The sequence below is a fragment of the Lepisosteus platostomus genome, chromosome 3 (assembly GCF_059453375.1).
Source record: "Lepisosteus platostomus isolate fLepPlt1 chromosome 3, fLepPlt1.hap1, whole genome shotgun sequence".
Classification (NCBI taxonomy): Eukaryota; Metazoa; Chordata; class Actinopteri; order Semionotiformes; family Lepisosteidae; genus Lepisosteus; species Lepisosteus platostomus.
The window spans coordinates 49,112,029-49,126,568 of NC_142613.1; the positions used below are offsets into that span (position 1 = coordinate 49,112,029).

The 14,540-nt window shown below is 36.0% G+C and overlaps 2 protein-coding genes across 3 annotated transcripts in view; one reads left to right on the plus strand and one right to left on the minus strand.

The window, feature by feature from the left end:
• The first annotated feature begins 712 nt into the window (after positions 1-712).
• Positions 713-3,077, plus strand: LOC148675011 (RWD domain-containing protein 2A-like). Its single transcript, XM_088625888.1, has 3 exons — positions 713-854; positions 1,321-1,540; positions 2,181-3,077. The coding sequence occupies exons 2-3, from the start codon at positions 1,340-1,342 to the stop codon at positions 2,853-2,855; spliced, it is 876 nt and encodes a 291-aa protein (XP_088482014.1). The 5' UTR covers positions 713-854; positions 1,321-1,339; the 3' UTR covers positions 2,856-3,077.
• Positions 3,078-6,473: 3,396 nt separating this feature from the next.
• Positions 6,474-14,540, minus strand: part of me1 (malic enzyme 1, NADP(+)-dependent, cytosolic) — a 154,986-nt gene continuing 146,919 nt past the window's right edge. For both annotated transcript variants that reach the window (XM_088625892.1, XM_088625891.1), the window contains 4 exons: positions 13,652-13,794; positions 10,745-10,918; positions 8,980-9,078; positions 6,474-7,065 (listed from right to left, as the gene is read on the minus strand). In XM_088625892.1, the coding sequence (XP_088482018.1) occupies positions 6,898-7,065; positions 8,980-9,078; positions 10,745-10,918; positions 13,652-13,794 (584 nt within the window). In that variant the 3' untranslated portion in view covers positions 6,474-6,897. The remainder of the gene's footprint in view (positions 7,066-8,979; positions 9,079-10,744; positions 10,919-13,651; positions 13,795-14,540) is intronic.

Consider the following 14,540-nt stretch of genomic DNA (forward strand, 5'->3'; position numbering starts at 1 on the left):
AAAAAGTGATAAATAAGGATTTTAAGGTGTTTTTTTTCTATAGAAACCAAAGAACATACAGTACACTTCAAACACTAGAATCATCCAGGATTACACAGCTGCTTTCAGTATACAAAGCTAATAAATGAATCAAATCACATAATTTAAGCACCTAATCAGCAACAAGTAGGTCAGTGCTGTGTTTGGATTTTCAACTCAACAAAATCTGACAATATTGTTAAGAGGTTAATACATTTGCAAACCACTGTAATTGGGGTCACAAGAGGTATTATTGTTGTTGCATCTACCACTGTTGCATTGCTGAAGGCCACTGCTTTCCCGGATAATGCGCTCAGTGCTGAAGCACTGGTTGGAATATACACTTTAGATTCAGAAATATCACCTCAGACAATTCGCTGCTACCTCTGTCTCGATTCAGAGCTAGGTTAGTTGTTGTTGACTTACATCCATCTTTTTACAGACAGACATCTATGAAGATTTGGTGTTTAGTGAAGATTAAGCCAATAGCTTTCACCACAAAATATTAGCCCCTTTGGTAGGTCTGCATGATGGCAAAATAGGAAAGTTTTATTAAGGTGGGCATCTATTTAGTTACGTCTGTTCTCTGTTAAAATAATTTGCTATTCAATAGATTTTCCCTTGAGGCAGCAACTGTACATGAAGGTACTAACGTGATATTTTCCCCCTATACAGCAGATGTCGCTATAATGGATAATGGCGAGTTTAATATTGTCAACGTCAACAACAAAATGCTAAATAAAAGGAGTAGAGAATTGTTTTTTCGATTATAGATGAGATTTAGTTGTACATCTGTTTGCTTATTTGTTTTACCTGTATTGCTTAATCTTTAAAAGGTTAGTACCTCACGTTCTATGTTATTTGAAACGGAAAAAAAATTGCCTTTCATATGCTGTTGTACACAGACTTAATGCACTACAACGTTTTTTATTTTATAATGGTACCACGCTAGCAACGTAAAGAGCGTCATAGTAACATTGTAAATTACAATTTTCTTATACCGCTGTATAAGTTATATTCAAATAATATCAAATAGAATAACTTTTATACTACATTTTTATTATTTGATTTATTTTTCGTTATATGTATTCTATACATAACTGGCTTAGTTTAATTCGGAAACAAGTCTCATGTTCTTGTTGCATTGAAACGGAAATTTACGTGAATTGGATTTTAGCCGTGGATCTGTAAACTGTGAGTGGCAGGAGCATTATTTGTTGTTTCGGAGTGTCTCTTGCAATCTTTCTCTTCGTGAAAATTCTCCGAAAGTGATGGGACTGTATCGGATGAACTCTCTTTCAGGCCCGTTAGCTGGAATATCATGGCTGATTCAGTGAAAGAAAATCTGGAGATGCAGGTTTCTGAGATGGAAATGCTGTTTTCTATGTTTCCTGGTGAAGGCGACATCAGACTCGAAGACGCGTGTGCCTTGCTTCATGTGAGGAGATACCTGGAGGGTGTACGAGAGTCTTTGCCACCTCGTATCGAATTTTGTATCGAAGTAAAAATTGACAACCCCCAGGTATGACTTGGAGTTTCCAAGCGCCCTTTCTCTTGTATACTGTACTTTTGACACAGACGAAAAAGGTCCCGGTAAAAGGGTCATTTAATTTTTGTACTCAAAAAACAAAAACATTTTCTGGTTTTCAGTCATAGTAACTCTGAGTAACGTTTGATAACTTTTAACTTGAGTATACTGTATGTCCGTTAACATATTTAATGGATGAAACTGTTAATTCTGTAGGCACTGTTGAAGATTACTTTAATGTAAGATGTGGGATTTTAATTCTACTTTAATCTTTGAAGGCAAGGATAGGCAGGATACGTCTTGTATTTATAATTCACTGCTTACATAATGTGTGTACTTACACTATACGGTATATATACATACAGTGTATATAATACACACATTATAAACAATACATGACATTTTTCATATGCTAAAAAAGATTTGTGCATGTCAAAGTTTATTTTACATTTGTGTTCTCTAGGATGATTTCACTCTTAATTTAGTCTTTCCTTAGTGCATAAATGAATAGATTTCTAAATCTTATTGGAAATTTTAACTAATATGAGACTCAGAAGAACCCAGTGATTAATATTTTCAAATTACAGGATGCGGTCATTAAAAGCATATTTTTTTGTCTTGCTTTATATTTTAGGTTACAGTAGATCTACATGCATCCTTGCCTCATTCCTACCCCCAAGTTGCACCAGTACTATTTACGAGATGTTCTTCTCTGGACAGACAGCAGCAGAAGCTGTTAAATGACAATCTGTCTTCGTACATCAGTGCCTTAGACCGAGAAGAGCTCTGCATTACCCTGGCTGTTCAGTGGGTACAAGACCACAGCATGCTTTTCTTAAAAAACTGTAAATTACCTCCAGAACCTGCTGGGAGAACCCAAGAAGTCTACTCTGTATTTCATAGAATGTGGATTTACAGTCACCATATATATCGTCAGGAACTGAGAAAGAAAATTCTCAACTATGCAAAAAAGCTGCACCTGACAGGATTTTGCTTAACTGGAAAGCCTGGGGTTATTTGTGTTGAAGGAGCAAAGGAGGATTGTGAAGAGTTCTGGCATGACATTAGGTATCCCAATTGGAAGCACATTTCCTGCAAACATGCAGAAACAATATCAGAAGTAAATAATATTGATGAATGTCGTTTGTTCCCTGCTTTTGAAGAACTGACATTTGAAGCACATGGTGATTATGGATTGCGAAATGATTACCACATGGATTTAGGGCAGTTCTTAGAGTATCTTAAGGAACATAAAAGCGAACATATATTTCAGATACTATTTGGGATTGATGGAAAAACTGACTTGTGATTATTTTTACTTATACCATTCCAAAATGTGACAGAATTAAAAGTCTTGTTCTCCTGTTCACTATGGTAGTGTGCAGTTTATTGCTGTAGAATGTCTTAACTTCAGAGTATTTTTAAGAATTCTGCTACAAATAGCTATTTACAATTCAAATGAGAAACTGAAAATGTTCAGCAGGGTACAGGTTGCCATGTCTGATTAAATGAATGTGACTTTTGAAACAAAGCATGATTTATTTTATTTTCCTATAGAGTTATCCTGCTTTTAAACATCATCAGGCTGCACAAAATATAAGCATGCAAACAGGTGATGACTGTTAGAACAAATATACTATGATCCTTAAAATGTTACAATTAATGTTACAAAAATGTCCGCTTACAAAATGATCAGTGAGGTTCCTCGCTTAAGGTGACTTGCTAGGTTTTTATCTAATTTACTGGCCTTGCCTTGGTTCATTTGTCCTTGCTATGACTTTTTTTCTAATTTAATATTTTTTTGTGTCACTTCTGTTATGGAGTTAGAACTTTGAAAAATATTTTGAATAGCACACATTATAAACATCTTTTCTTCACCTAAAAGTTTTTTATTATGGTTTCCCATCCTTGTCTCTTTATCATGACACAGTAAAATGTCACATATTATTTAAATTAATAGAGTTCTGCACAGAATAACCTAGTGATATCCTAATCCAGGCTGTCAGAATGTCGTTCTGCTCAGTCAGCAGTCAGGTCCAGATGCTTCACATACTGTAGTTCATTCCCTAATGAAGCTTCCTCTCAACATGATGCTGTCAACAGAATGTGATGTGTCATGTTGGGGTGCAGAAGATGGCAATGCTTGTGTAAGTAGGAAAGAAACAAGAGAGACAGAGAAGATTAAAAAAAGATTAAAAAACTGAAAACACTGGTGAGGTTCAGCAGCCAGATGTTCCCACTCAACCAGAACTGGATGGTGTTGTGTTGGGTTGCAGAAGATGCAGTGCTTTGCATGTAGACCAACAGGCACATCTCATACATCGTTTAAGATGAGTCTTCCTCAGCTAAGGCCACTTACCTATTAGGCAACAGTATATTGATGTACTGTACAGTACAGTGACACCTGCATCAGATACAGAACTGTACAACATTTTCAAAGTCAATATTGGCTTCATAGTGGCATCTGTAACCAGAATTCCTGCTTGCCTTTCATAATGTCTGGGTGGTATGATGTACATTTCATTTCTTAATGACTGACTTCACCATACTTCAGGGATATGTAAATTCCTCCTTTCAGTGCCTCTACCACTTCATCCCTAGCTTGTTTCAAATGCTTGGTATTCATGCTTGAATTATCATAGCACTAGGTTGTGTTTTGAAGTTCACTACCCAAGGGAACTTATTTGATGTATTTACTCTTACAAACTTTCAGTTTTATCGGTTTGGATATGATTGTAAAGATCTCAAATATGAAATATTTTAAAGTATCACGATTGCAGGCTCAGACATTCACCCCCTGCAAGGTTTACATTTTTGTTTAATAATTGATATGCACTGTAAAATCAACTGTACGCTCACTGCAAAACAGTTGGCTTAGAAACTGTCTTTGTAATCACCTGTAAAGCACCTTTCTTCATTTCCCCTGGAAAGCTCTTCAATAATTACAACAAAGAGCGACCTTTCTCTATAGCAGTTAGAAAATGGTATATAGTAGCTTAGCACCATTAAAGGCAGACAGTACGTGCGCAGTAGGGAATGTCTCTTAGCTTATTGTACAGCCATACTCCTTGTTAATGTCTGCATTTGGAACCTTGATCTGGAGTAGCAAAAGCATGACTTTTCACGACTAATACAGTGTGAGCTACTTTGGGATTTCCATCATCAACAAACCTCTGTTAAAGCATCCTGCTTGGCTTCATAACCATTTCTTAAAGCCCTGGTCAGGTCAATCATGCTGACCACCTTGTGGAAGAGAGACTTTTCAGCGTCGGACTGATCACAATCGAGATGGGGATATGTGCATCTTCCACTGTTCGGTTGAAACACAGAAGAAATTGTCCGGACTCTGAAGGTAAAAAAAAGTGTACTGGTTTCTAGACATTCTTCCCTACATGATTCAACAAAATTTAGAGCATGCGCAGAGCACAGAACAAGAACAGCCAAAGTTCTTCCTTTTTAAGACCTTAGTGGAAGTCTGGTAAGTTTTCAGGATGGTAAGTTGTTGGCATTATCGTAGCTCGTTAGCCCATGACAGTTCCTCAGGTCAAAGAAACATGGCAGACATGGTTTTTGCTATACATTCATCGATATGACCACGAAGCGGTAAGGATTTGTTGGCATAGCCCTGCTGGGCAATCTACAGTAGATTGTTTACATTAATGATATTGGGGCTAGAATCTACAACAATAGAGAAGTACTTCTGAATGGCATTTACAAGTTTTTTTGGTATCCCTCGTAAATCATAGCCTACTAGTGCTTCCTCTGCCAGAGTTCCTATATTTAGTAAATCAAAAAGGACAGATTTAATTCTAAGCTCCACAGAAATCAGTCTAATGCTGATTCAAGTACCAGAAAGTTGACATTGTGCAGTTCAGGTTTTTCCATTAACCGTGAACATGGTGCAGGTGAAAGGCATCTCTCTAATGCTTCACTTTTACTCTCCTCTTCATTTTTTATAGTTTTGCACTTCTATGGCTATTTTTACTCTTTTGGGAGCAATCCTATTTGTTTTGTGAACCGGAACCTTCTGCAAATACAGTATCGTGCATGCTTCACCAGAAGAGAAGTCAACAGAAGTCTGTATATTTGCATAGATTACAGCTTGATTCTAATGGCATGGACAATCAAAACAAAACATTTCAAGTTAAATATTTTATTAGAAAATTAAAAATGACCACTTAGGACATGACTGACAGCACCTCTCTAATGCTTCTCTTCTGCTCTCCTAATTTTTTCCATAGTTTTACAGTTCTCTGGCTAAATGTTTCAGTCCTAGGCACTTGCCCATGCCTAACATCTATTTTGAAAATACAATGTGCTTTCTCTACCTTTTAAAGAAATATAAGCCCCTTTCTTTTTCATACCTTGATTTAGAGAAGTTTACTTTTAAAGAAATCTATAATGCATATATCTAAAATTCATAATTAAATTAATAATAAGGGGTAAACTTAAAAGTAAATGAGGGAATGCTTGATATAGAGCTGTGCTCTGCAACCCTGCTTTTAAAATAATGTAAGGTGTTCTGGTATTTTTTCAAATCTAAATGACTTACTCGAACCTGTTAATTATTTATTCTTATTTCTTGTTCTTGGAATTATTAGTTCAGATTTTAAAAAAGTTATATAGAAAAATGTTTGCTGATGTGTTTACCTTACTAATATTTTTATTTTTCTGTCCTTGAAACATGTCCCCAATTCAGATTTGGAGCAAATGTATATTTTTTTACTTCATATGCTTTTATTTTTTAACAGTGGTTAACATTCAACTTCTATCTTAATCGGTCTTACTTCTATTTTTTAAATGCTATTAAATGGTAATTAGTGATTCTCAATTCTCTATCTGCAGTAGAAAAAAATCCAGTTTATTAACCTCCCCACTTCATGACAGTGACACTTACAAGCATATAAGAAAAACAGTCAAGATCCAGTTTCACTCAAATTTTACATTTATTGTACATTTTTAAAGTGATTTTCCAACAATAATGAATCAAATAGCGTTTTCACAAACTCTATAGCAATTAGTACACCATTCTGATGCTGTTCACATAAGTGAAAAATGCCATTTCCATTCAATTAAAGAACAAAGATTACAGTAGAAGCACAATTATGTGCAGCAGATATCAATTGGGAACTCTGAGGATGACTGAAAGAAGTTACAAGTATTCCATTTTAAATTGCAAGCACTGCAGCCAATGTTAATTGCATACACTATATAAATGGCAATGAAATCTAAACAAAGATGTTGCATGAGCAAACTATTGAAAATGTTAGATTTAATAGATTGTGCACAGCAACTGACAAGGAATGCTCTCCAGGGCCATTTATATATATTCAATTATATTGCAGGCATTGCTACAGTTTCACAGTCTGTATTGTCATGGCCTCATTAGGCCAAGAATAGGAGTCAACAGCAAACTGGTCATAGTCGGTGCCGTACATGTGGGAACGCACAAAATCTTCCTTATTGCTTGGTTCTGGGTGAACACTAGCCAGATTGTTTTTGTAGGCATATTCTACAATCTGTTGATTAAAAAAAAAACATCCAATGTTAATTATGGTTAGAAAAGTAAATTCATACATGCACTTATAAATAACATTTATAATTAAAAAAAAAACTTTGCTGATATACTGTACAGCACAGTGATTGAATTAGTATGGTTCAGAGAGACTGAGTACCGAATTTACAATGTCATGATTGCTAGGAACAAGTTATTAATAAACCTTTCCCACAAAGCAGGCAAAAAAATAACTTTCAAAAATAGACATACTGTAGGATCTCAAATACAGTACTTTATTTGAAAATCACCCCACAAAATGTTATGCACAAAAAGGTCAGATGAATACCAAAAAAATGTCCAGATAACCAGTATATAGACCTAATGTAAGATGTACAGCATGCTACAATAAAGTGTGCGTTGACAGAAACTTGTTGAACAATATATCAATTTTAAAATTTTGCAGAGATCGTCATGTTAACACAAAACTAACATTTTATCAAGGATCATGATTAATCAGTGTAAAGTTTGAAAAAATACCTTAATCACATGTAAGTCTTAAGTATTTTGAGAAACTACAAAACACAATTAAATCATCATAAGTAAAATACTATCATAGTCAGGTCACTTTAGTGACCAATCTGATTACCAATTTTATTTAGACTCCTGGGTAATTTACTGGAATCAAGTATCTTACTAAAGCAACAGCAGTGTCTTAACTGGATGTTGTAGCCAATCTTTGAGGGTTCTGGATGTCAAAACTAACAACTGCTCCAAACCAATATCCATATTCCTATTGACAGTTTTTAATGTTGATAATTAAATATAAACATTTAATTTATTTTAGAACGGAGGTTCTCAATTCTAGACTTCATGGGTTGCTGTATAGAAGGCTTTATAGTATACTGTAGTTCTTTTAAAATCTCTGCGTTCTTCAGGTAGTGGCTCAGGTGAAAAGGTTGTTTCAGAGTAGGCATTTATGGGTTCTATCATTTTGCAAGATTCCACAACTAAGTTCCAGAGAGGTCTTGGACATCTGGAATTATGAACATTAGATTGTCACAGCAGTTGGTTTTATGTCAATGAAACATCCATTTCTTGTCTGAGCATTTTCAGATAACTGGTAGTGTTTATTAGCATCTTTGCCCAAGTACTGCACTTGAACACCGCAAGACAGGATCAGACAATCCATCTTCAGCACCTTCGCAACAAGTTTTTATTGACAGATTCTATTGCAGCAAATGCCGTCATTTGGATTTGCAAGAGACACGGACTGACTGAACAGCCCAAAGACATCTGACAAAGATTTGTGATTCTGAAGGCCATACCAAATCCTTACTTGTCAACATTGAACTGGCCAGAAATAACCTTTCATACAGAAACGAGAAGTTATTTCCTCTGAAGATAACTACTTTTTTCTGACCTTTCATGGACAGCTCTATATTGATTGATGCCAAAGGAAAGAGTTACACAGAGTTGTTAGCTGGCAAAGTGTGGTTGTGGGTTGTGGGGGGTGCAGCTAATGCTAAATTCCAGCCTGAACCCGTTGTCATACAGGATAGTTTCAGTGCACAGTGCCATTTGGATATCTATTGTGACCAGACCTCCTTCAACTGGGCAACCTGATGAACACAAACAGCAATGCTTTCCCCCACAAAGACAAACTTTCCTTCATGAGCACAATGTTCAAGTGTTAGACTGGCTTTCATCAACTGATAAGGGGTGCATGTCTGACAGCAACATCTATCAGCCCCAGGTGGGTGTCAGGACTGTTGTAGGACTTTTGACATTGTTGAAACAAGCAATCTATTAATCCTTCATGAAGTCATACTGTATAATGTTGTCACTCATAAAATTGTGTTCTTATCTCACAGTATAGGTATATATTATTTGAAGTTTCAGAAGATTAAAAGCCATTTAATAAAATGTCAATGATTACCGTCACTGCCAGCTTGAAGGAAACATCCCTAATGTTGTTCAGGGGAGGATACAAGCGTCCTTCAGCCAAATCTTCATCCTTCACTAATGTGGCTATTGTCTTGTTCATGAAAGAACAACAATAAAAAAAGTTCATTGAAAATAAACTTTTTAAACTCCATGAAAACCTGCCCAATTTTCCTCAGCACCATGAGCTGCCAATTGTAATTTTAGCTGAAAACTGAAATACAGTTTGACATTTGTTGACAACTGAATACTAACAAATATTCAGGTTAGAAACTATAAAACACAGACTTTTTCCCCCCTTTCTAAGCCTCAACTTTTGGCTAACGTCCCAAGTCCAAAAGCTACACATTCAAGTGGAAGACCTGACTTCTGTGCATTGCTAATCACTGAGACTTTCCCTAATCCGTAGCTGTTCCTCACCCCTTGCCAAACATTCTGAATTCTGTTAATTTTTAAATGTTCACAGGTTTATATTTGAGAATTAAACAATCATATGAAACAAGTGAAAGCTTGCTAAACATCAACATTTATAATTGCTCTAAAGACAAGTAATTTCGGTAAGTATTATCTTTGTTATGAGTTTATTACGAGTTGACCAAACTTTCTAGGCAACATACAGTATTTAACTCTGTATTATCTCTTCCATACACACTCTTGTTCTGATTAATAGTACAATAAAAGCTTTACTACACCAAATGGTTGTACAATTCAGCATATTCATCAACAAGCCCATGCACCTTCAGCCTTTACAATCTGGTAAAATTTCTGGTTCTACTACTGTATGTCTATTGACATCTCACATTACCATCTTTCAATGTGCTCAGTTACTATGAATGTCTGCCACAGCGCAGACAGAGTGTATACATTTTTACCTAGTTTCATCTCATTGCTTGTTTGCATCTTTTGTTGTGTGCATAATCTGGAATCATTTGTGACCTTTTAGTCACGACTAATGTGAAAAACAATTAAGGCATGTGAAGTTCTGTTATTTTTTGTAATACTCTTTGCTTGAATTAGTTTTTTTCTTACTATAGTACCAGAGCAGCACTGGGTTCAACTCCTGGGTTGCTATCTGTGTGGAATATGTATGTTTTCCCTGTGTTCATGTGGGTTTTCTGGTTTCCTCCTACAGTCCAAAGACAGACTAGCAGGTTAATTCGTTTCTGGTAAAATTAGCCTTGGTGTGACTGTCACCCTGTGACGGACTGGTGTCCCATTCAGGATGTATCCTGTCTTGTGCCTGTTGCTTGCTGGGATAAGCTCTGGCTCCCCCAGAACTCTGAATTGGATAAAGTGGTTAGAAGATAGACAGACTTCAGTAATATACACTACTAAAATATTAGAGTATACCGTAATTCTGTATTGTAGTACCATAATAAAAAGTGTGTGGGTAATTTCTGGCTAACTATGACTGGTTTGGCTGCGAGGAAGGTCAGTATTAATTGGGATAAATCTTTCTTGACTAACCAGTATATTTGACTATTCAGTCAAATATACTTTTGTATATTCTTTGTGGATGGCAAATGGTAATTTTTGTTTTACCAATGGTTACACACAGATTCAAAGAATATACAGTAGTGTACTACAAAATTGTACAATGTTTTCTTTGAATATCTGTCAGTCTGTTGACTTTGTGTGACTTTCCAAAATTCTGTCGCACACCTGATAAAATTCTAAAAGCACACTAATTTCCCCACGGCACACCAGTTGAGAGCTGTTGCCCTAGAAATTAAGATTTTGTAGTGAATTAAAGGCATTACCTCAGCAGTGGTAAGAAAAATCTCATCGGTGACATGTCGGACTCCGCATGCAATAACACCGAGAGCAACTCCAGGGAAAACGTAAGCATTGTTCCCTTGGCCAGGGTGGAACCTTCGGCCATCAGGAAGTGTAACGGGATCAAAAGGACTGCCGCTGGCAAATATTCCTCGACCCTAAAGAATGATGTAAAACACAAGACCAATTACAAACATGGAAAACTATATTTTAATTATACACACACAAACTATGAGAGAGGAGCTGTTCATCTGTGACCTTGAGACTAGACACTTTATTTTAGGGGTAATTATTATTATAATAATAAAACAATAATTGCTTACACTTACAGTATATAGCGCTTTACAGATAATGGGGACTCCCCTCCAACACCACCAATGTGCAGCACCACCTGGATGATTCCCATTTCTTCTCCAAGCACTCGTCTTACCGGTTCATAAAACGTTTCCCCAAAATATTCCCAGTACAATCTGATTTACCAAACAAATTCTGAGGCATAGAGGAGGTATTATAATGCCTTGAATATGTATAGCCACCTCTGGAACGGACTCGCTCATCTTAAAGGACACCAAAGAATGAATTCTGCAGTTTTCATGCAGCCAATACATGTTCATAAAGAGAAAAGCAGTGGAAAAATCTTTGATAAGATTTAAATCCCACTGGGCAAACATTGTACTGTACATACTGAATAAGAACTTGAAGTCAGAATACACCAAGAATAAGAAAGAACGCAAAGAGACTGCAGAAAAGCATCTCAAATGATTTCACAAGGTTAGTGAGTTCAATGTGTTGCAGATATCACGGATTAGAACAAAAGTACTTTTTTGTCCTAAAACTATTCAAAAGTATGTATGGGATTATTAAAAAAATTGTATTGTTCATATTTATCACCACAAATACACATTGCTCCACTGTTAAACAAAAATAATTTTGATTGTGTTCTCCCAATACTTTAAGGCAACTTTACTAAATTAATATTTCATTTGGGAGTTTACCAAGGAAGAAATGAATAAGTATCAAGCATTGGAAAGAAAACTATTAGCATACAAGAGAGTGATATTTGTTGACTATAAGTACTTCAAATTTCAACTTGATGGTATAGTATTGTTTGCTTTTGGAACAAGAGATTATTCATTGGATATTGAGGTAGATCCTCCCATTGACAGGAATGTTGCTAGTGTAGTATCAATCCATATAAAGGGTGACAAAACAAATAAGCATGTGAATAAACAATACAACCGAGTCCTACTTCATATAAGACTAATTAAACACTAAGACCTATTGGATCACATACAGTATGTGTAAATAAGATCCTAGGAAAAGGTCAGTATTAGGTAGAGTTCTTTAATCAAGTAACATCATTGATAGACGTATAGCCCATATGATACAACAATATTCGATTTTCAGAAGGGTTTTGAATTCACAAATTACAGGCAGTAGACTTACAGGGACACGTGTGTTTTTGGATTAGAAACTAACTTCTATATCAATAGTTACCTGTAACTATTCCATCTTTTCTTGTAAATGTACAAAGTAAATCAGATGCTACAGTACGTGCTCCTCATCCAAAGAAAATAATACTGTAAAGTCACATACTGTATGTAATGTCTTTCCTTGAACTGAAAAGAAATTGTTTTACTCGTTATAACCAGTTTCTTAGGAATGTTGCAGAAATTTCTAAAATGTTGGATTTCAAATCTAAATGTGCTTATTAAATCCAAATGTGAAAGTGCATTTAAAAATGAGAACAAAGGGTGACGGGACTATAGAACGAGCTACACAGCCATGATGTTGAAACTGATTCCCTGGCTTCTTTCAAGAAACGGCTGGATAAGATTCTTGAGCCAATTAACTACCAAGGGAACTAGATGGGACAGGTGGTGTGCTCTTTTTTTAAAGCTAGCCAAAGTATTCAGCCAGCAGCCATAACACTCTGCAACTCACAACTGGGAACCCACTGAAGGTCAGCAGGTGTGAACCTGGTCAATACCTGGATGGGAGACCTCCTGGGAAAAACTAAGGTTGCTGCTGGAAGAGGTGTTAGTGGGGCCAGCAGGGGGCACTCACCCTGCGGTCCATGTGGGTCCTAATGCCCCAGTATAGTGACGGGGACACTATACTGTAAACAGGCGCTGTCCTTCGGATGAGACATAAAACCGAGGTCCTGACTCTCTGTGGTCATTAAAAGTCCCAGGGCGTTTCTCGAAAAGAGTAGGGGTGTAAGCACGGCGTCCTGGCCAAATTTCCCATTGGTCCTTACCAATCATGGCATCCTAATAATCCCCATCTATATATATAGTGACTGTCTGGTGCACTATGGCTGCTGTCGCATCATCCAGGTGGATGCTGCACATTGGTGGTGATGGACAGGGGTCCCCATTACCTGTAAAGTGCTTTGAATGGAGTGTCCAGAAAAGCACTATATAAGTGTAAGCAATTATATTATATACCGTCTTAGAAAAGCATAAACAGAAATATGTAACTCCATGGAGGTAACACCATTTTTTACCAAAATCTTTGTTTTGCTCCAGCTTTGTTTGTGTCAATTAATTGAATAACTGATAGAGATTAACATGTCTTTCCATGGTGGTCTACAGAATAGTTACATACAAGGTGCACACATTCATGTGATGACTTTTCATGACAATTATGTAAGGTGTTTCTCTATACATAGTGAGAGAGGGTGCTCTGAGTTGAGACCAAAATTTAATGACAGCAGACAATAGAATCTCTGTCACCAGCTGTTATAGATTTTAGTGACCAGTAAAATTCCTTTAAAAAGCATCCAATTGTTGCAAAAGTATCACCTTCATTATTTAGATAATAAAGATTTTAATTTTTAGGATGTTGTTAAATTCAAGCATGTTCTTTTGGTGGATGAAGTACAATACCTCTGTCAGGCGATAACATTGCTCTGCAGTGCATTCTGCTTTGCTGGTTGGATTGCTTAGGGCAAAGATAACCGGATGCTCATTGAAAGATGCCATGTCTTTTATAATTTGCTCTGTAAAGGCCCCAGCTATTGCTGCAACACCTGAAAATGAATCAAACAGCACTCATAATTCCATTGACAAGCTCTGATTGTGCCTGTAAACTGTAAATCAGAAAAGGTTAGTTAATAGTGTTACAGTATATTACTTTAAAAGAACTGGAATCACATTTCTTAGAAAAACAGAGAAAAACAGAGCTAAATGATTTCCAGATAGACAATTTTAATAAGAAGTTTTTTAAAATGATTCAATTTAAGTACTGAATGCAACGGCCTTGATTATTCTACGCTACTGTTCTTGAGATCTAGAATTGCCTATTGGAATTTTTATTTTAAGCAAGCTGATCTTATTTTAATATCTCAGCAATGTCAGGATTAAAACTAACAGCAGCTTGGAACTCTGGAAATGCTAAAATACATTTTGGTTAGACGGGATTCTGTTTTTATGCTTAGATTGAGTTATACTGTACGTGTCTATTTTGGTTTTGAAATTTCCACACTTTCTAAAACACTTTCTGAAACCCAAAATTCAAAATGTTAAGGAATTTCTCAAGTTAAATTTTGATTCCGGATGCATCCATTTGATTAAAGTACAGAATTAAGACCAGGTATTACAGTATACTTGGTTTCAGAATGTTGAGCATCTTATATTTTGTGTTCCACAAGTTCTGAATTACTTATTTGAACTTATTGTACTTATATAGGTTTTAGTTGTAATTTAAGAATACCTAATTTGCATGGTGCTGTCCCTTAACAACTGAAATTGCTAACGCAAGTAAATAAAAACCAAC

Excerpts from the sequence above, each read along its gene's own strand:
- LOC148675011 (XM_088625888.1), top strand. The coding sequence starts at position 1,340 with ATGGCTGATTCAGTGAAAGAAAATCTGGAGATGCAGGTTTCTGAGATG. Across the intron at positions 1,541-2,180 it reads TAAAAATTGACAACCCCCAG|GTTACAGTAGATCTACATGC; the intron begins GTATGACTTGGA and ends TTTATATTTTAG.